At 43.0% G+C, this 17,074-nt stretch overlaps 2 protein-coding genes across 3 annotated transcripts in view; both read right to left on the bottom strand.

Annotated features, from left to right (window-relative positions):
* The window catches only part of Tnni3k (TNNI3 interacting kinase), a 219,051-nt gene that overhangs the window by 23,692 nt on the left and 178,285 nt on the right, over positions 1-17,074 (bottom strand). For both annotated transcript variants that reach the window (XM_075981029.1, XM_075981030.1), the window contains 2 exons: positions 15,944-16,003; positions 12,401-12,570 (listed from right to left, as the gene is read on the bottom strand). In XM_075981029.1, coding sequence (XP_075837144.1) covers positions 12,401-12,570; positions 15,944-16,003 — 230 coding nt within the window. The remainder of the gene's footprint in view (positions 1-12,400; positions 12,571-15,943; positions 16,004-17,074) is intronic.
* On the bottom strand, positions 4,663-5,067 carry LOC142853790 (large ribosomal subunit protein eL34-like). Its single transcript, XM_075978956.1, has one exon. The coding sequence runs from the start codon at positions 5,036-5,038 to the stop codon at positions 4,685-4,687; it is 354 nt and encodes a 117-aa protein (XP_075835071.1). The 5' UTR covers positions 5,039-5,067; the 3' UTR covers positions 4,663-4,684.

Genomic DNA, 17,074 nt, shown 5'->3' with positions numbered 1-17,074 from the left:
AAAGGAAGAAGACTGTCATTGTTGCTGTTCTACAGGGGTTAGGCTCAGTCTGTATGGAAGACAGGACAGGTGGAAAGAAAGAGAATCTATGGGAAATTAAGGCTGTCGCTCTTGTGCGGTGCCATTGTGCGAGCAACTTCAAAAATCCATTTGGAAATCATGGCTCTTGTATCGCAGTCATTACCGAGACACCAGCATCACCCACTTATTACCGCAAACATAGCAACAGTTGCCATGTGAGCAAGAGATCTGCAACACAAACAGTGGAGCCGGTGCTGCAGGGCGGGGCCAACTGGCGTGGGGGCTGAGGCGCAGAGCGCAGCGCCACCTGTATCGGTTTAATGAGGCCGGCTGCTCCCTCTGGTCCTCGTGCCGTGCCCTGTCAGACATTTCAGGAGAACAGAAGCAGTCTCAGAAAACGGCATTTTGGATTAAATCTTACAACGGTGGCACACAAGCAGAAGCAAAGGCAGAATCCTGCTCTGATGTGCACGCGGGCAGACCCGTAGCCAGAATTTCTCTTCATTTGCGGGAATGAAGCCCTCACAGGATGCTTGCCATTAGAAAGTGGGTCCACCTGTTGCCATCACAATATGTCATTCCATCTAATTGAAAATGGAGAAGTCTGTCACCATTTACTTAGCAGTTTGCCTCTGGCGAATCTTCACAGGTTCCCTTCATGTGCCTGGGAATTAGTTAATTAGTATTACAAAGCGCATCACGAGAAATGGGCCCTTCAGGTTACCAGGGAGGCCCTTTCAGGCTGCTAACAAGCTTGCCCTGGGACAGGAAAGAGCGGGAATGGATACGGCAATGGCAGAACAGCCCAGCCGAGGAGGCATGGCTGCTCTTTCTCAAGTGAGCTGTTGTAACCTAAATATGCCACTTTCTCGCTCTTTTCATGCAAATCTTTTATGTGCGGCAATAAATCCAGGTCCTTAAAGCTTTCTTTTTAAGAGGTGCCAATTTTACCAACGCTGGGGCTTTTTCCCATCTTCCCTTTTATTAATCTCCCATTCTCCCGGCACTTCTTCTGAACAGGATATTTTGTTTGATATTCTTTCTTTGACATTTTTCACGGGGAAAGGTTGTTCCAATCTAAGGGTGGTTTTTAAAAGTCAGGGACGGGATTGACATTTTTTACACACTCTTTAGCTTTGAGCTGTGTGCGGGTTTTTAGGTGGGAAGTCTTCAATCTCTCTCAGCCACATTTCCTGCAGTGCCCCCAGTGATGGCCAGATGGCACTAGTGAGCAAGCCGCTTCACAAAGGAGACTAAGGTGCCCGCAGAGGATTGGCATGCAGGAGCCCAGTCTCCCTGCAGCAAAGCAGAAACACCGAGGGCTGAGGGCAGCAGCTGGCTCTGTGGGGTCTTTATTTCAGTTGGGAATCATTGGCAAATGTCACTGTGGCACTTTGTAGACAGGACACCCAGGGCTGCGCCAAACGAAGAGTATTTATGAAAATATTAAGTGACTTTTACAATACAGAGGAAATTTCTGGATTTGTGGACCTTGATGGAAATACTTTTAACATCTGCTTTAATTTTTGTTTTACGTTTGTGCTTATGCATGGGTGTGTCCTTTTGTTTTTGTGTCTTTCTTTGTGTGCCGCTGTGCATGACCTTGGAGCATGTGTGGAGGTCAGAGGACAACCTCAAATTTGAGTCCTCATTCACACTCTGAGACAGCATCCTTTATTGTTTGCAGCTGGCACTGACATATAGTCGGATTGCTTGCCTGCACACTTAGGAAAACTCTCCTGTCTAACCTACTGTCTTCCTAAGAGTATAGTGCTAACAGATAAACATTTGGCTTCTGGCTTTTATGTGGGTTCTGAGGATAGAAAGTAAGATCCCCACGTTACTGGCCAACTCTCTTCTCCCTTGCACTTTATTTCATGTCAGGCTCATGACAAGGAGGCACTCAGACCTACACAGCAGCCCGCATGGCTACAGGTTTCCTGCTCAGCCCCACACTCCATGAAACCAGAAGCATTGCTACTTCCATTAATTAGGAAAATTCATGGACAACTGAAAAATATTTGAACTTAAAAAGAAAAAGATAAAAGGAGCAGCTGACAGACATGCTGGCACCTGCTTAGATTCTGACTTCTCTTTGCCATTTGTATTTTTGCTACTTCAGACCCTTAATGAGCTGAGTGACTGACCCTGGGCAAGTGAGTGTCATAAAAATTATATACTCCAGAGATGACAAATATCTAGGGGGAAAAATTGCCTTGCCCCTAGATTTAGGCATGTGACATCTTACTCCCCTCATTTATATAATAGGGAAGCGGGAGCTTCACAGAGGCACGTGTCCAGATAGTCCTTCCTCTTGGCTGAAGGACGGCAAAGGCAATAATGAGATGCTTAAATAAGCATCGAGCTTCCATGAAAAAGCTCATTAGCTGTGCTTTCACTCAGCCATCTTGGAGCAAGATAATGACCATTTTTGAAAGTCAATGGCACTGTCTTCTTGTTCTCACAGAATTGTCAATCTCCATGTGATTCATGTGCAGCCACAGAGCTAGGTCCTGGACCCCACTGTGTCTATGAACGAGAAAGTGCAGTGCCTCCATTCCCAAGAGGGAAAACCTTACCAGAAAGGCAGTAAGTTTCAGCCTAAAGATTGTTGCTGTTTCTTCCAGAGAATGCAAGTGCTGTAGAGGGGTTGTTGGAACAGCACACATTATTAGTGCGAGAAGAGGCCTGTGTGAGAAAACCTCAACAGAGAAATTGCGTTATAGTAGTGTTATCTTCTAAATTAGCCCATATGTGCCCTTCTGGTTGTCAGATTCCTAGAAGGCAGAACCGCTTGCTATTCTCTGATTAGAGCTTTCTGCTTTTCCATGTGAGGCTGATTTGGAGAGAGATAGTTGAGGACAATGGAGGGACAACGTGAGCACTGGAAGCAGGGCTGAGTGTGTGGAGTTTTGATCCTGTTGCGTCGACAGGCAGCTGATTACAATGTGTCCCCAGGTGGTAAAATGAATTAATATGGCCAATGTCAGAGTTAGTCAGCAAGGAGGTAACTTCTCTGTGAGCAAAAGTGTGGACTCAGTGCCCAAGGTTCCCTTGCATCCGGCTGACTCTTCAGTGGTAGCCCGTTCAGCACCGCGGACAGCTCCTCGCAGACTGGAGGATCCTACGTGTTGGCTCCTCTGCTTCTTAAAAGTAGTTTGAGCCTTTTGGCTAACTTTAGTCTTAAAAGAAGCAGAAACAGAGAAGTAGACCAATGGAATCGAATAGAAGACCCTAGCATTAACCCACAAACCTATGAACACCTGATTTTCGATAAAGGAGCTAAAAGTATACAATGGAAAAAAGAGAGCATCTTCAACAAATTGTGCTGGCAAAACTGGATGTCAACCTGTAGAAGAATGAAAATAGATCCATATCTATCACCATGCACAAAATTCAAGTCCAAATGGATTAAAGACCTCAATATCAGTCCTAACACACTGAACCTGATAGAAGAGAAAGTTGGGAAGTACTCTACAACACATGGGCACAGGAGACCACTTCCTACGTATAACCCCAGCAGCACAGACATTAAGGGCCTTATTGAATAAAAGGGACCTCCTGAGACTGAGAAGCTTCTGTAAAGCAAAGCACACTGTCACTAAGACAGAAAGGCAACCCACTGACTGGGAGAAGATCTTCACCAACCCTGCAACTAACAAAGGTATGATCTCCAAAATATATAAAGAACTCAAGAAACTAGACTGTAAAAGGCTAATCAACCCAATTATAAAATGAGGCACTGAGCTGAACAGAGAATTCTCAACAGAAGAAGTTCAAATGGCCAATAAACACTTAAGATCATGCTCAACCTCCTTAGCAATCAGGGAAATGCAAATCAAAACAACTTTGGAAATCAGTGTGGCAGTTTCTCAGGAAATTCGGGATCAACCTACCCCTGGACCCAGCAATACCACTCTTGGGAATATACCCAAGAGAGGCCCTATCATACAACAAAAGTATATGCTCTACTATGTTCATAGCAGCATTGTTTGTAATAGCCAGAACCTGGAAACAACCTAGATGCCCTTCAATGGAAAAATGGATGAAGAAAGTATGGAATATATACATATTAGAATACTACTCAGCAGTAAAAAACAAGGACTTCATGAATTTTGCATGCAAATGGATGGAAATAGAAAACACTATCCTGAGTGAGGTAAGCCAGACCCAAAAAGAGGAACATGGGATGTACTCACTCATATTTTGTTTCTAGCCATAAACCAAGGACATTGAGCCTATAATTAGTGATCCTAGAGAAGCTAAATAAGGAGAACCCAAAGAAAAACATATAGGCATCCTCCTGAATATTAACCTTCATCAGGCAATGAAAGGAGACAGAGACAGAGACCCACATTGGAGCACCGGACAGAAATCTCAAGGTTCAAATCAGGAGCAGAAGGAGAGAGAGCACGAGCAAGGAACTCAGGACCGCGAGGGGTGCACCCACACACTGAGACAATGGGGATGTTCTACGGGGAACTCACCACGGCCAGCTGGCCTGGATCTGAAAAAGCCTGGGATAAACCGGACTCGCTGAACATAGCTGACAATGAGGACTACTGAGAACTCAAGATCAATGGCAATGGTTTTTTTTTTTTTTTTTTTTTTTTTTTTTTTTTTCACAGACCAAGCCTTGACCTTTATTAAAAAAGCCACACGTTTATTTCGCTTTCTGACTCTGCGCTTGTGCCTTCAACACTTTCACAACAATTTTCTGCTCCTCAATAAGGAAAGCCCGCTTGATCCTGTCACGGACACACTTGGCACACCTGGAGCCACCATAGGCCCGGCTGACATGCTTCTTTGTCTTAGACAATCTCATGAGGACTTTTGGTCTCACAGCACGAACCCCTCGGAGTCGGCCTGGGCACACACCGCATGCTGATTTAGGTGCTTTTCCAACCTTCTTGGTGTAAAGGTAAACAATCCTGTTGCCAGGGGTTCGAGACAGCCTAGTTTTGTTGGAGGCTGTGTTGTAGGAGAGCCTACGACGGTATGTCAAACGCTGGACCATCCTGAGTGCCTCTAAGCACCGTCCCCGGAAGAGCGGCAATGGGTTTTTGATCCTACTACACGTACTGGCTTTGTGGGAGCCTAGGCAGTTTGGATGCTCACCTTACTAGACCTGGATGGAGGTGAGTGGTCCTTGGACTTCCCACAGGGCAGGGAACCCTGATTGCTCTTTGGGCTGAAGAGGGAGGGGGACTTGAATGGGGGAGGGGGAGGGAAATAGGAAGCGGTGGTGGGGAAGAGACAGAAATCTTTAATAAATAAATAAATTTAAAAAAAAAAGAAGCAGAAGCCCCCATACAGGCCCAGGTTCCAACAAGAACGTATTTTTCCTCTGTTTAATAGTTTCATATCCCATTTCTAAAACTATATGAGTCTCAACTTGTTTTCGTTGAAGAACAGAACTGTTAGCAATACTTCACAAGATTGTAATTAGATACCATTGTCTTTATGGGAGGCAGCTGTGCTCACTTACCCATTCCACAGTAGGTATTTAGTACTTATCTTGTGCTGGACACTGTCCTAACTAATGCAGTACAGCATTAAAGAAGAGCTGTTTGTGAACACAAAATGCAGGCCATCTACGCGGACCAGAAAAGCAAATGGCTGGCTACTTTTATCTGAAGTTCTTATTGATTCTTATTGGCCTCAAAGCTGAATTTATTGGTTTGTGTGTGACAGACACAACACTGACCCAAGCAAGGTAGGGGTCAGATGCTAAACACCCTTTAAAAGAGCTATAGTCCTAGGGCTAGAGAGATGGCTCAGAAATACTAATCTTCCAGGGAACCTGAGCTGGATTCTCTGCACACAGGTTGGGAAACTTACAGCCCACTGTAAGTCTAAGTCCAGCATTTCAATGCCCCCTTCTTTGGAAACCTGCACATACATGTTATACAGTAAAAATGATACACACACAAATAAAAATATTAAAATCTTTAGAAGGTCTAAAGTCCTCAAGAGAAAACCAAGGTTAAGAAAATTAGGAAAAACAAAATCCACTCTACACAAAAGATGCAGAACCCGAGTGCTCTATTTTTCACTGGGCTCCAGGGAACATGGAAAGAAAAACAAATATAGCCCAAAGCACCATCATCACACACATAAAAAACAAGAGAATGGGATCATAAGCAGTGATCCTGGGTGCTGGTGTCTCAAGATGACAAAAGAGTGAATCAGTTTGTCTGTGAGGTGGCCCACTCAAAACAAGAGGAAGAGAGAAAGAAGCCATAAGCTTTAAATGTCCAAAGAACATAAGCCCGTAACAGAATTAAGAAGTCCAAAGGCAAGAGAAACAGGGCAGGCAGGAAAGCCAAGAATCCACAAAAATAGCAATGCAGCCAGAACATAAAAACTGAAGAGCATAAGATAAATATTTTTAGGGGAAAAGAGCAAACATATATAGAAGGGAAAGTGCATTCCAAACTGCCTGGCAACACACACAATAGAAAGAAATTGGAAAGAAATTGAGTTGAAAACAGGCAAGAGGACAGACAGAGCTATTCAGAGAATTAATGATATTTAAATGTGAAAAATCACCTAAAGTGTAGCAGAGAGTTGAGGGGCAAAAGTTATAGCCTCCCCACAAAGACATACAGAGACGTATTTGATTCACTCACAAACATCTTAGACATTTGTAGTTGCACACCTTCCTGACACATATGTCTGTGTGTATATGCCTACTCTATTTGCACATATGTGTTCTAATTAGACATATTTTAAATACACTACATGACATATATCTAATGAGGGTTTTCAAAAAGCATAAAGACATGGTGAAACAATGTTATCTGTGATGGTTGAGAATCGTACAGAAGTTCTAAAAGCTACTGGACTTTGGCATCTAGGAGTCAGCAATTATCAAGGAAGAGAAATAATAATAAACCATCACAGTGCCACTTCAGTGAGACATTGGAGACAAGGAAAAGCTTCAAGGTTACTTAGGAAGGGCAAGACAGAAGCAAAAGGCAGGTAACAAGATTTATAGATGAAATGTTAATAGTGACAGGAACCTGCTGAGTATTGGAGTCCTGCATCCACAGAGCATCTACCTCTAAAGAGAGAGAGGAAGGAATCGTCCATGTCTGGGTTAATACATCTACCTCTGTTACTCTAAATGACACATCTGAGGAGGGAAAACAGGATGAGAAGATAGATCTGACAGGTCAGAGCCATGAATAATAAAACATACATCTAAGTTTAAAGAAACCACAGATTCACAGAACAAAATCAATGTGTGGATTTTTAACAGTTATAATGACATAAAAACATTGGAAAATAAATACATCAGTGTGAAGGTAAGCTGGCAGAGAGATGACCTGACAGGTAAGAGCACACAGTGTTCTCCAAGAGGATCCAGGGTAAGTTCCCAACAGCTACATGGGTAACTCTCAGCTGCCAGTAACTCCATCTCCAGGGGTTCTGATGGGCTCTCCTGGCCACCACAGGCAACAACACTCAGTGTACAACCCCTACCCCCTGCCCCATGTGCGAGCACATAATTAATATTATATCTCTGTAATTCCATTTATATGGAATGATTTTAAATCATAGCTGATCTGTGGGTTTTTGTCTTCCATGAGGGAAGTAAACATAGAGTTAATGGTATATCCTATGGATTATATTAAAGTTCATTTAAATCAGTGCAAAGATGTACCAGCTGAATGATGGAGACTCAGCATGGTCAGGACACCAGCTCTGCTCATGCCAGTCTGTGAGTTTGTACACTGTCCTCAAACTCTTCTGAGGTAAAAAGATATGAACTGTTTATAAAGTAAATATGGAATAGTGACAGCAAAAGCAAAGATGGGCGACAAAGAAGGAATGGGTCTATAAACAGAAGCTCCTGACCCACCCCGTCCCACAGCCATGCAATCTCAAAGAAACACATAGTAGCTTATAGTAATTACAACATTTTGGCCCACAGTTTAGGCACATTCCTAGCTCTCTCTCATGTCTTAAATCGACCCATTTTTATTGATTTATGATTCACATGAGGTTGTGGCTTACGGGTAAGTTTCCAGCATCTTTGTCCTCCAGCAGCTACCTGGTATCTCCTTGAATCTGCCTTCTTTCCTCCTCTACCTCTGCTTGGGTTTCCCACTTTGCTTTATTCTGCCAAACCAGCTTCCTTATTAACCAATGGTAAGAAAACATATTTACAGCATCCAGAGGGAAATCCCACATTTTACAGGTAGAAAGATTCCTCCAAGGGCCTCTGCCTCTTTATTATTAAGACCATTGGCTTCGGCACAGGGATAGAAACTTAGCTCAAAGGAACAGAAGAAGCTTAAACTAGGCCTATGTAAATGAAGACCATTAATGTAAAATACAATAGGTGCCTAGGTCGTTTGGGAAAGGGATGTCTATTCTTACCTGAAAAGAGGGAGTGTGGAAGAAAGTGACCGATCTATAATCAGTCATGCTCTCGTGCTTCCAGACTCTTCTTCTTGCCTCTTCACCAAAATAGTTTTTTAGCCACTTCAGTGCAAGGCAATTTATTTTAGAAAAGACCCATGGTGTGAATATGCCAGTTTCCCCTCTCATGTTACCTAAGTGGCAATTATTGTCCTGCTAGAAGGGTTTTGCTGATTGAATGCTAAATGCCTCCCCCCACAATAGGCTCACATATTTGAACATTAGGTCCACAGCAGTGGTGGTGTTTGAGAAGTTGGTGAAAACTAAACTGAATGCTGGGAGAAAGAAGGGCAGAGTCAGACAGAAGCCATGGAGCCATTGGAGACAGACGTGCCGAAACTTTGCTGGTAGGGAATGACCTTGTAGTGATGCACAGATTAATAGAAATTGGTTAAATTAACATGTAAGAGTTAGCCAATAAGAAGCTAGAGCTAATGGGCCAAACAGTGATTTAATTAATACAATTTCTGTGAGATTATTTTGGTTCTAGATGGCTGGGACAAACAAGCAGTCCCCTCCAACATTTTTTCAGGAACTTTTGTGAAGGGTCACTTTGAAGTTTGTAGGATTACCCCAAATTCCAAAATTTTGTCTCTAGCCAGTAGTACCTTTAGCCATTAAGACTACAATAAATATGATGTCTGCAGAGGAGAGTGCTAAGGAGAAGAGGAGAAGTGGTTCAGAACCACTGGGATACATACAGGTGGAGAATGTGTTAGCTAATGACGTGAGCACCCAGGATGAAGCTCCACCCACTCTTGGAGGTCATGGAGAATCGCTGAGGGCTTCAAAGCTCTACCTGAGGAATCACTCGCTGGTGCAGAGGGTGAGAGGGGTGTGGAGTGGTCACAAAAAGAGAAGGGCAGGTCACAGAGTGGAGTAACTGACCCACGTTTTCATTTCATGAACCTATTGAAGTGCACCATTCCGGTATGCTAGGACAGTTATGTGTGAACTGAGACTTTTGTACATTATGTGAACATTGTATAAGTTGAAGTATGTTCTGAGTACACTAGGAAAGCTATTTAGAGGTGTCCTTGGGTGGGCTCTTTTGTATTGCTGGAAATTAATCCCAAGGGTGTCTATTTCAGAGCACCGGAATCTGGGTCCCCTGTGTCTTCTCCTGGACAGCTGACTGTGTCGCAGTTCTATTCTTGGAGCTCAGCCCTACACAAACACTAATTGGTTTTTGCATCTAAAAGGTTGTTCATCACTTGGTCGCTTCTAAATTTAACGTGATGTAATCCGCGCACAAGATGGGAGATTTCAGACCCCGTGGGAGGAGCAAGTGCCACATGTCGGGTTTCTAAATATATCTGGACACAAAATACTTTAAAAGAGGCAGAATTTCAAAAATGGCTTCCTTAATCTCAGATTTTACCCGATCTATGATTTTGGTCAGAATTAGTTTCCTGTTTTTTATGAAGGAAATACCTGGCACACCTTTCCCACCTTGAAGTTTAGTTCACACAGGAAAAGATAGTAACAATAACTAAAAACAAGCATGCATACAAACAATGAAAACACACATCAAACCATCAGTTACCAAATTCCATCCTCTTGGTAACTGGCATCATGACTAAAAGTGTGTGTAAATTCACTGATTAAATGCATTGCTGAGAGACCCAGGTCTACACGATAATGGGAACCACATGCCAAGTCTTGTGCACATTTTTCAGAACACAGTGAAACACACACAAAATTACAGTTTCCCATGTAATTGGATGAGTTAGTTAGGAAGCCCCGGGCCGAGACTAAATAGCACAAGGACTCAATCATCCTTTAGATGATAACCAAGACAAAAGGTTCAGTGCATAGCCTGGTGTGGTTCTCTGTGATGCTGGCGCATCTCCTTCCCACAGAGACCCGCAAGGAAAACCATGCTTTGCTCTTTAAGCTTTATAGTCTTTTTTTCTGTGTTAAAGCTACCCAGAATCTTCAAGGCTTTCTGAAGCCTAGATGCCACCCTGATAAGCTTTAGTTGGCCCTAGGCACTGGTCCTTTGCAAGTTTCACAGGTGATTCTAACACGCAAAGTTGAGAACCACTCTAGGTAGCTCACCCCATGACCCTGCTGGCCTGAGTCCATCAGTTCCTGTATCCTTGGGCTCTTTTACTTTAAGAACTGACTCTTGCCCATCCCCTTCTTCTGCCTTCATAAAAAAAAGCTGGAAAAGCAGACTTGCAAGGAGTCCTTGAATCCATTTCTTGATCAACTTCCAGAACAAACTGGGAGAAGTCCAGAAAACACAAGCATTGGCAAAACATAACAAGTTTCTGGAACCTGCTGCCTCCCTTGCCAGGGGAATTTCGAAAGCACAGCAAAGGCTCTTGTGGGAACCCAGCTCAGCCTCCCCTTGTTTCCCATTCACTCAGGAGAATTGCTTATAATTTCTGAGCCCCGGTTTATCCATCTACAAAAACTGAAAGGCCTGCCACTTAAAACTTAATTACATGATTGTCAAAGTATTTAAAACAGTGTCCGGCACTTCACAGGTGTTTTGTGATGGCAGATGTTTACACAGAAAGTGAAGAGACAGAGCCCGTTCCCCGATTCCACTCTGCATTCATAATGATCACAACGTGTTGAGTCAATTTATCCCATTTCTATTCTTTATCTGCTATACAAATATTTGTTACATAATGGCCTTATGTCAATCAAACTGCAAGATAGTTGGATGTAGTAATGCATAAAAAAAATACATGATTCTTCTCTTGTCTCGTTGTATATTTTCATTGAATGCTTCACTAGGACATTTATATTACGGATCTCAAACAATTCATGTGGCTTGCTGGGGGTGGGACGATCAATAAACTATCCTTCAGTTCACCAATGCTACAAATATTCAGGGAGGGAAAAGAAGCTAAAATAGAGTCCTACCCCACCAGAGAGGGGCAGACAGTGGCAAAGAAGCTGTGGAGTCTGTGCGAGGGAGCTGCGCAGAGAACCAGACCAGGCTATGCACTGATGAGCCCTTAGATTCTTACTGGATGGAGAAGCCAAGTTCTTCCACCCAGTTCACCAACCCCCGTGTGTGTTTCCCGTCCTGTGCTGCTGTTGGTATTTAATAGATCATTCTCTCCTCAAATTTAGAGGCTGAAGCTCCAACATCTCACATGGCTGCACTGAAAACAGGGTCTCTGGGGTGGTAATTAAGATGAATTAGATCTGAGGGTGGGGTCTGGAATTAGGAGAATTGATGCTTTTTATAGGAAAGTTCTCCAACACAGAGAGGACCAGAACCCAATCTTGCATCTGTAAGGAAATATACCCAGTTATTGAGTTATTGAAGCCATTTTTATTCCATTCCGGTCCTCATATTAGTGAGGCCATACCAAACAGGGACTCTGTAGATAAGTTTTCAAGGTTTATCCATATTGATATTGTATTTCTTTTTATGGCTGAATAATGCTCTACCACATGGGGCCTCCCAACATGTTGTCTATCCATCCTTTGATGGACAAACTCTTGTGAACAAGGTTGCTCTAAATATTGTGTAGAAGATTTCTTTGAACGTCTCTTTCCACTTTTGTGGGGGTGTATCCCAGGAGTGGAGCTGCTGAGCTGTGGAAATGCTTACAACTCTGAATGTCTGATGCTCCACAAACAAGACTGTTTCCAGGTTCATACAAAGAAAACCTTTCTTGAATTCCACAAGACCACCCCTGAACAATTCAATGATTTAGAATATATCATCACTTTACAACAATTTCTCTTGATGCTAGATCTCACTGCTATTACTGATAACTTATAGAAGAACCTAAACTAAAGAAGGGTGAAAGTTTACATTTTTTTTTCACAATGTAAGGAAATCAAAATCAAAACTCTCCTTCATTGTTTTCCCGAGTGCTGTTCAGGCTCCTCTAGATAGCCATCGTCCAGGTGACTTTCTCGATCAGGAATTGAAATCCGGGTTCATAGTAAGATCCTTGGTGACAACATCACTTACCTTTGGGACCAGGCAGCATAGGACCTTGCATTAAGGGCATATTCCAACTCAAAACGGCTCCGTAAAGCTGCCACATGGCTCCGGCCAGGCCCTCCCCGGCTCACCAGGCAATCAGAGGAAGAGGAAGGCGACAGGGAACCACTGCTGTTACTTGAGGCAGGAGACATGAGCTGGATGGAGAAGGCATGGAAGTTCTTGTTTACTAACTCCAGCAGGCACCTGTACTGGGACATTAGAGCTCAGGGCTCTTCTACACTGCTTCTAGCTTTCCCCTTTGATCTCTGCTGCTAAGATCTGCTCACACTGATCATCTACTTTTTGACCCATTTCTATTTTGATAGCTGGCCTTATCCTTATTCCTAACTTCCTCAAAGCACAGTACGCCCAAAAATGAATTTACAAAATGTTTCTTAGATGATTATTAAGTGATGATCGAAAGGTTTGCCACCTTCTTCACTGTGGTCATAGGAACCACCAGCAGAACTCCTTCCAGCTGTAGCTAAATCGCTCCCCATGATGCAACATGGTTTACACACTAGTGTCCTTCCCTGTGGCTCTGATAAGACAGCTCTGACTAAAATATCTTATGGGAGAGGGGTTTTGTTTTAGTTCACAGTTCGAAGCCCAGCCTATATCGGTAGGAATTCAGGCAGCATGCGCTTGAAGCAGCTGTGAGTTTGCATCCACAATCAGGAAGCAGTGATAACACATTCTGCTCAGCTCACTTGCTCCACTTTACAACTTCCAGGATCTCAGTCTGGGGAATGGCTCCATCCACAATTAAAATGGGTCTCCCCATGATAATTAACATAATTAAGGTAATCAAGACAATCGCCCGGAGACACACCCAGACATCATTTCCCAAGTGACTTTAGATTCTACACATTTTGTAAGATGGAACGTGGTTCGATATCTGGTGAATGGTTTCCCCAAAAAGAACAAAGCCAATCTCATTGCTAACTGATGGTCCTTTAGATGTTTGATAATAGCCCTCGGGCTCATGGTGATTTTCTCAACCTTCAGGCAAAACTCCTTGGTTCCTCCAAATGCTCTTCATAATATACATTTTCCACTTCTTTGCCATTCTGATTGCTCTCCACGACAATGCAAGTGGCAGCTTTCATTATTCTTTAAAGGCTGAGAGTTCAGTTGGGTCCTCTTTTGTTTGCTCATCACAGAGGGGAGATGGTCAGATCTTTTGTTCGGCAACAAGAGAGCCTCCTCATGCCATAGCTCCTCTTAGCTTATCACAGCACTAGCACAGTGATCTTGAGGCCATGTCCCCAGGTCCTCTTTTGACTATTGTTTCTATGGCTCTGAGAAGAACAGTGTGTTATCCCTTTCAAATTTATTCTTGTTAGACATGTGCTATTATTTCCCTTTCCAAGATATTCTAGATTCTTGCCTTCAAATGTTTTCTAGCTCTCTCAACATTGTCACATTTGCCAATGTGGCCAGCAGGTACCCCTCGACCCTGGTGTCAGCTTGACAGAAATATTGAATAGAGGGAGGACAGAACCCTATGGGATCCCACAAGCCTGGATCATTAAATAATGTTACCTGTCCAGTGAACTCTCTGCATACAAATGTTTTATCTTTCTCCTAGAGAAGAGTGTTCCTGACGTCCTGATCAGTGGGGCTGACCAAGCTTGTTTTCTAGATGTTTTCATTGTCTCTGTTTTGAGGTATCTTACTTAAGGGTTTCTATTTCCGCAAGGACACATCATGATCACTAAGAAAGTCAGGGAAGAAAGGGTTTATTTTGGTGTTCATCATTGAAGGAAGTCAGGCCAGGAACTCAAACAGGGCAGAAACCTGGAGGCAGGAGTTGATGCAGAGGTCATGGAGGCTTACTACTCTTGGCTTTCTTGGCCTGCTTTCTTATAGAGCCTAGGACAAAAGCCTAGCGATGGAACCATCCACAGTGGGCTGCCCCCGCACATCAATCACTATTTAAGAAAATATCTTGAATCTTACGGAGGCAGTTTTCTCCATTTAAGTTCCTTTCTGATAACTCTAGTTCGTGTGCCATGTTGACATAAGATGAGTCATCACGAGAGGTAATTCCTATTGCCATCTAATGATCTACAGTCCTAGGCTAGCAGCTACCTTGTCTGGTTGAACTTCACATTCACATAAGAGGTACTCGGAGCTCAGTCTCCGAAGATGTCTTGTAATAGCCGAGTCCTCCAGAGGATGCTTTTGTCAGTAAGCAGCCCTGCAACCTAGACAGCTACTCTCCACATAGCCATAACTTTCTGTGTGTCGGAAGGATGCCTCCCTCTCAACGAAAGGCTTCCTCTCTGGGATATTTTGTGAAAAATGAGACAGAATGACTGGTGCCCGTCATCCTGGAAGTATTTCCCAATAGAGCAGGTTCTAGGGACTCTGAGCTAAGATTTATTTTAAGGAGGAAATGTTTCTTGTGGAAGGTTCTTGTTGTGCAGGCTCAGGATGTGTGTCATGGCTTCTGCCCTTTTCATGCACATGGGCTACAAATCTGTGTAAAGTCCTTCCCTCCTCCTGTGCATTTTGAACATGAATGGGTGCTCTTGTTTTAGCTCTTTTTTGCCTATTTTTAAATGCTATCTCATGATCAGGTATAGCAAATTAAGGCAATTATACAGAAAATTAAAACAAACAGCTCCTTGATATTAAGGAAATGTTTTCATTAGCATCCATTACTCTGTGTCCTGCTATGACTATGCCGTCCAGCAGATTTGTGTACTGTTTGAGGTAGTGTTTCCTTCCTTTCTGAACAAGTGAACAATGGCACAGTGTTCTAACTGGCTCATCACCTGTGTACAATTTTGTAGAAAAAAAAATGATTAGATATTTACTTTTCGGTGTGTTTGTTATAGTTATAATTTTAAAGATTCATTCTCTCTCTCTCTCTCTCTCTCTCTCTCTCTCTCTCTCTCTCTCTCTCTCTCTCTCTCTCTCTCTCTGTGTGTGTGTGTGTGTGTGTGTGTATGCCTATAAAGACCAAAAATTTGTACCTTGTAGCTGGAGCTACAGAAAGTTGTGAGCTGCCTGATGCAGGCCCTCAGATCTGGACTCTGGTCCTCTGAGAGAGCAGTAAGCACTCTTAGCTACTAAACCAACCATCTTTCCAGCCCCCATTCTTTCGATTTTTTTTTTACATATCTATTTTAAAACACAGCATCACTGCAACCGTCTCTGGCCTGATTATTTTAGAGTCACAAAAATTCTATATGAATTTGCCTCTGCCCCAGAGCAGAGAATGTTCTTTCTAGGGGCTTTGTCAGAAGAGCAACACTGATAAAGGAGTCACTGGACCTCCTCTCCTTTCCAGTGAGCACTTGGAGTGGTTTTCCTCATTTGCTTGTATTTGTGTACTTAGTTGGGTTCTAGCGCCTCTAAGACACAGTCTCTGGCCCTGATGGTTCTTTTTGGTGACACCTGGGATGTTTCGGGCCCTTTTTTATATTATGATTGTGAGCCCAGCCTTTAATGTCTGAGCCACCTCTTCAGCCCTCGAGCCCTTTTTTTAAACAGACTTCTCATAAGGTCAACACTTACCTCCACGTTGCACAGACATTCCTCCAGCTTCCTCACGACTTCAGAAAACTCGGGTCTTCCCTGTAAACCAAGAAAAGACTGTTTTTCTTCCTTAAGAATGAAATAAAGGAAACTCTTTGGGTTTGAAAATTGAGTATTTGCATTTGTAAAGAACGAGATTAGCAATAAAGTATATTTTTTATTTAAAGTGCACTTGTATTGAAGGGCTAATTGAATGCTCATTTACTGTTCGCAGAGGGATGTTTAGTCTTTCTGTGATAAGAGTTTTAAGTCAGAATTTGGAACTCCATTCAGATAACGAAACAGTGGAAAATCTTTAATTAGCTTTGCATGTTTTTAAATGGCAGGGTTTCTTCTTCAAAATGGAAGAATAATTGTGAATACTGAAAATTGTTAACTCTCCTGATTCCTGACAATATGCTGTCCACATCCCCGGGGAAAGCATCCCTGCCTCTCATTTTGCAATTAGCTTTTACTTCGAGAAAGACATTTCAGATTTACAGCTAAGGCCAAGGTAGAAACTTCACAGCAATGCCCTACTTTTGAGTTTAGACTTTTGATTTCAAAAACTGACATGGAAGATATTGGCTATTATGAACTTCAAAGCCATATAAGTTTAGTTAAGTGGTTATTGTGTCTTTTTATATTTCAAACTTTGTTCGAGTTGCAACGGATATAAAAATGAATGAGGACCTACAAGAAAAATTCTTGAAATCTTGGAAAGTGTTGGTTTCTTTTAAAGAAATAATATGTTTCCTTGTGCAGGATAGTAAGGACTGTGCACCCCACCACTTCTCCCTTTATGAGAACTTCACTGCCGGGAGGGGGAGAGGTCGATTGATGGTGCAGGCGCAGCAGCCAAATAATTTAGAGTCTTAGCAGAACAAGGGATTCCCCCTCTATCCATCCCTCCTTCCCCCAGGATGCTGTTTCCTCCAGAGCCCTCGCGAGTGGGAGCTGCTCTGTACAGAAGTTCTGCTCCTCCACGCTGGTGGTATGGTAGCAGGGTGGCTGACCAGCTATGTCCTCCTGGCTCCCTTCAGAGCATCAAATTATCACACCTTCTACACAGACAGTCTCCTTTCTTTGAAGGTTTAAATAGTGGTTGGCAGTCAAGCTCTCTACAGTGCA

The sequence above is a fragment of the Microtus pennsylvanicus genome, chromosome 7 (assembly GCF_037038515.1).
Source record: "Microtus pennsylvanicus isolate mMicPen1 chromosome 7, mMicPen1.hap1, whole genome shotgun sequence".
In the NCBI taxonomy this organism is placed as follows: domain Eukaryota; kingdom Metazoa; phylum Chordata; class Mammalia; order Rodentia; family Cricetidae; genus Microtus; species Microtus pennsylvanicus.
Note: the sequence above shows the minus strand (reverse complement) of the source record. Positions and strands in the feature narration are given on the sequence as shown.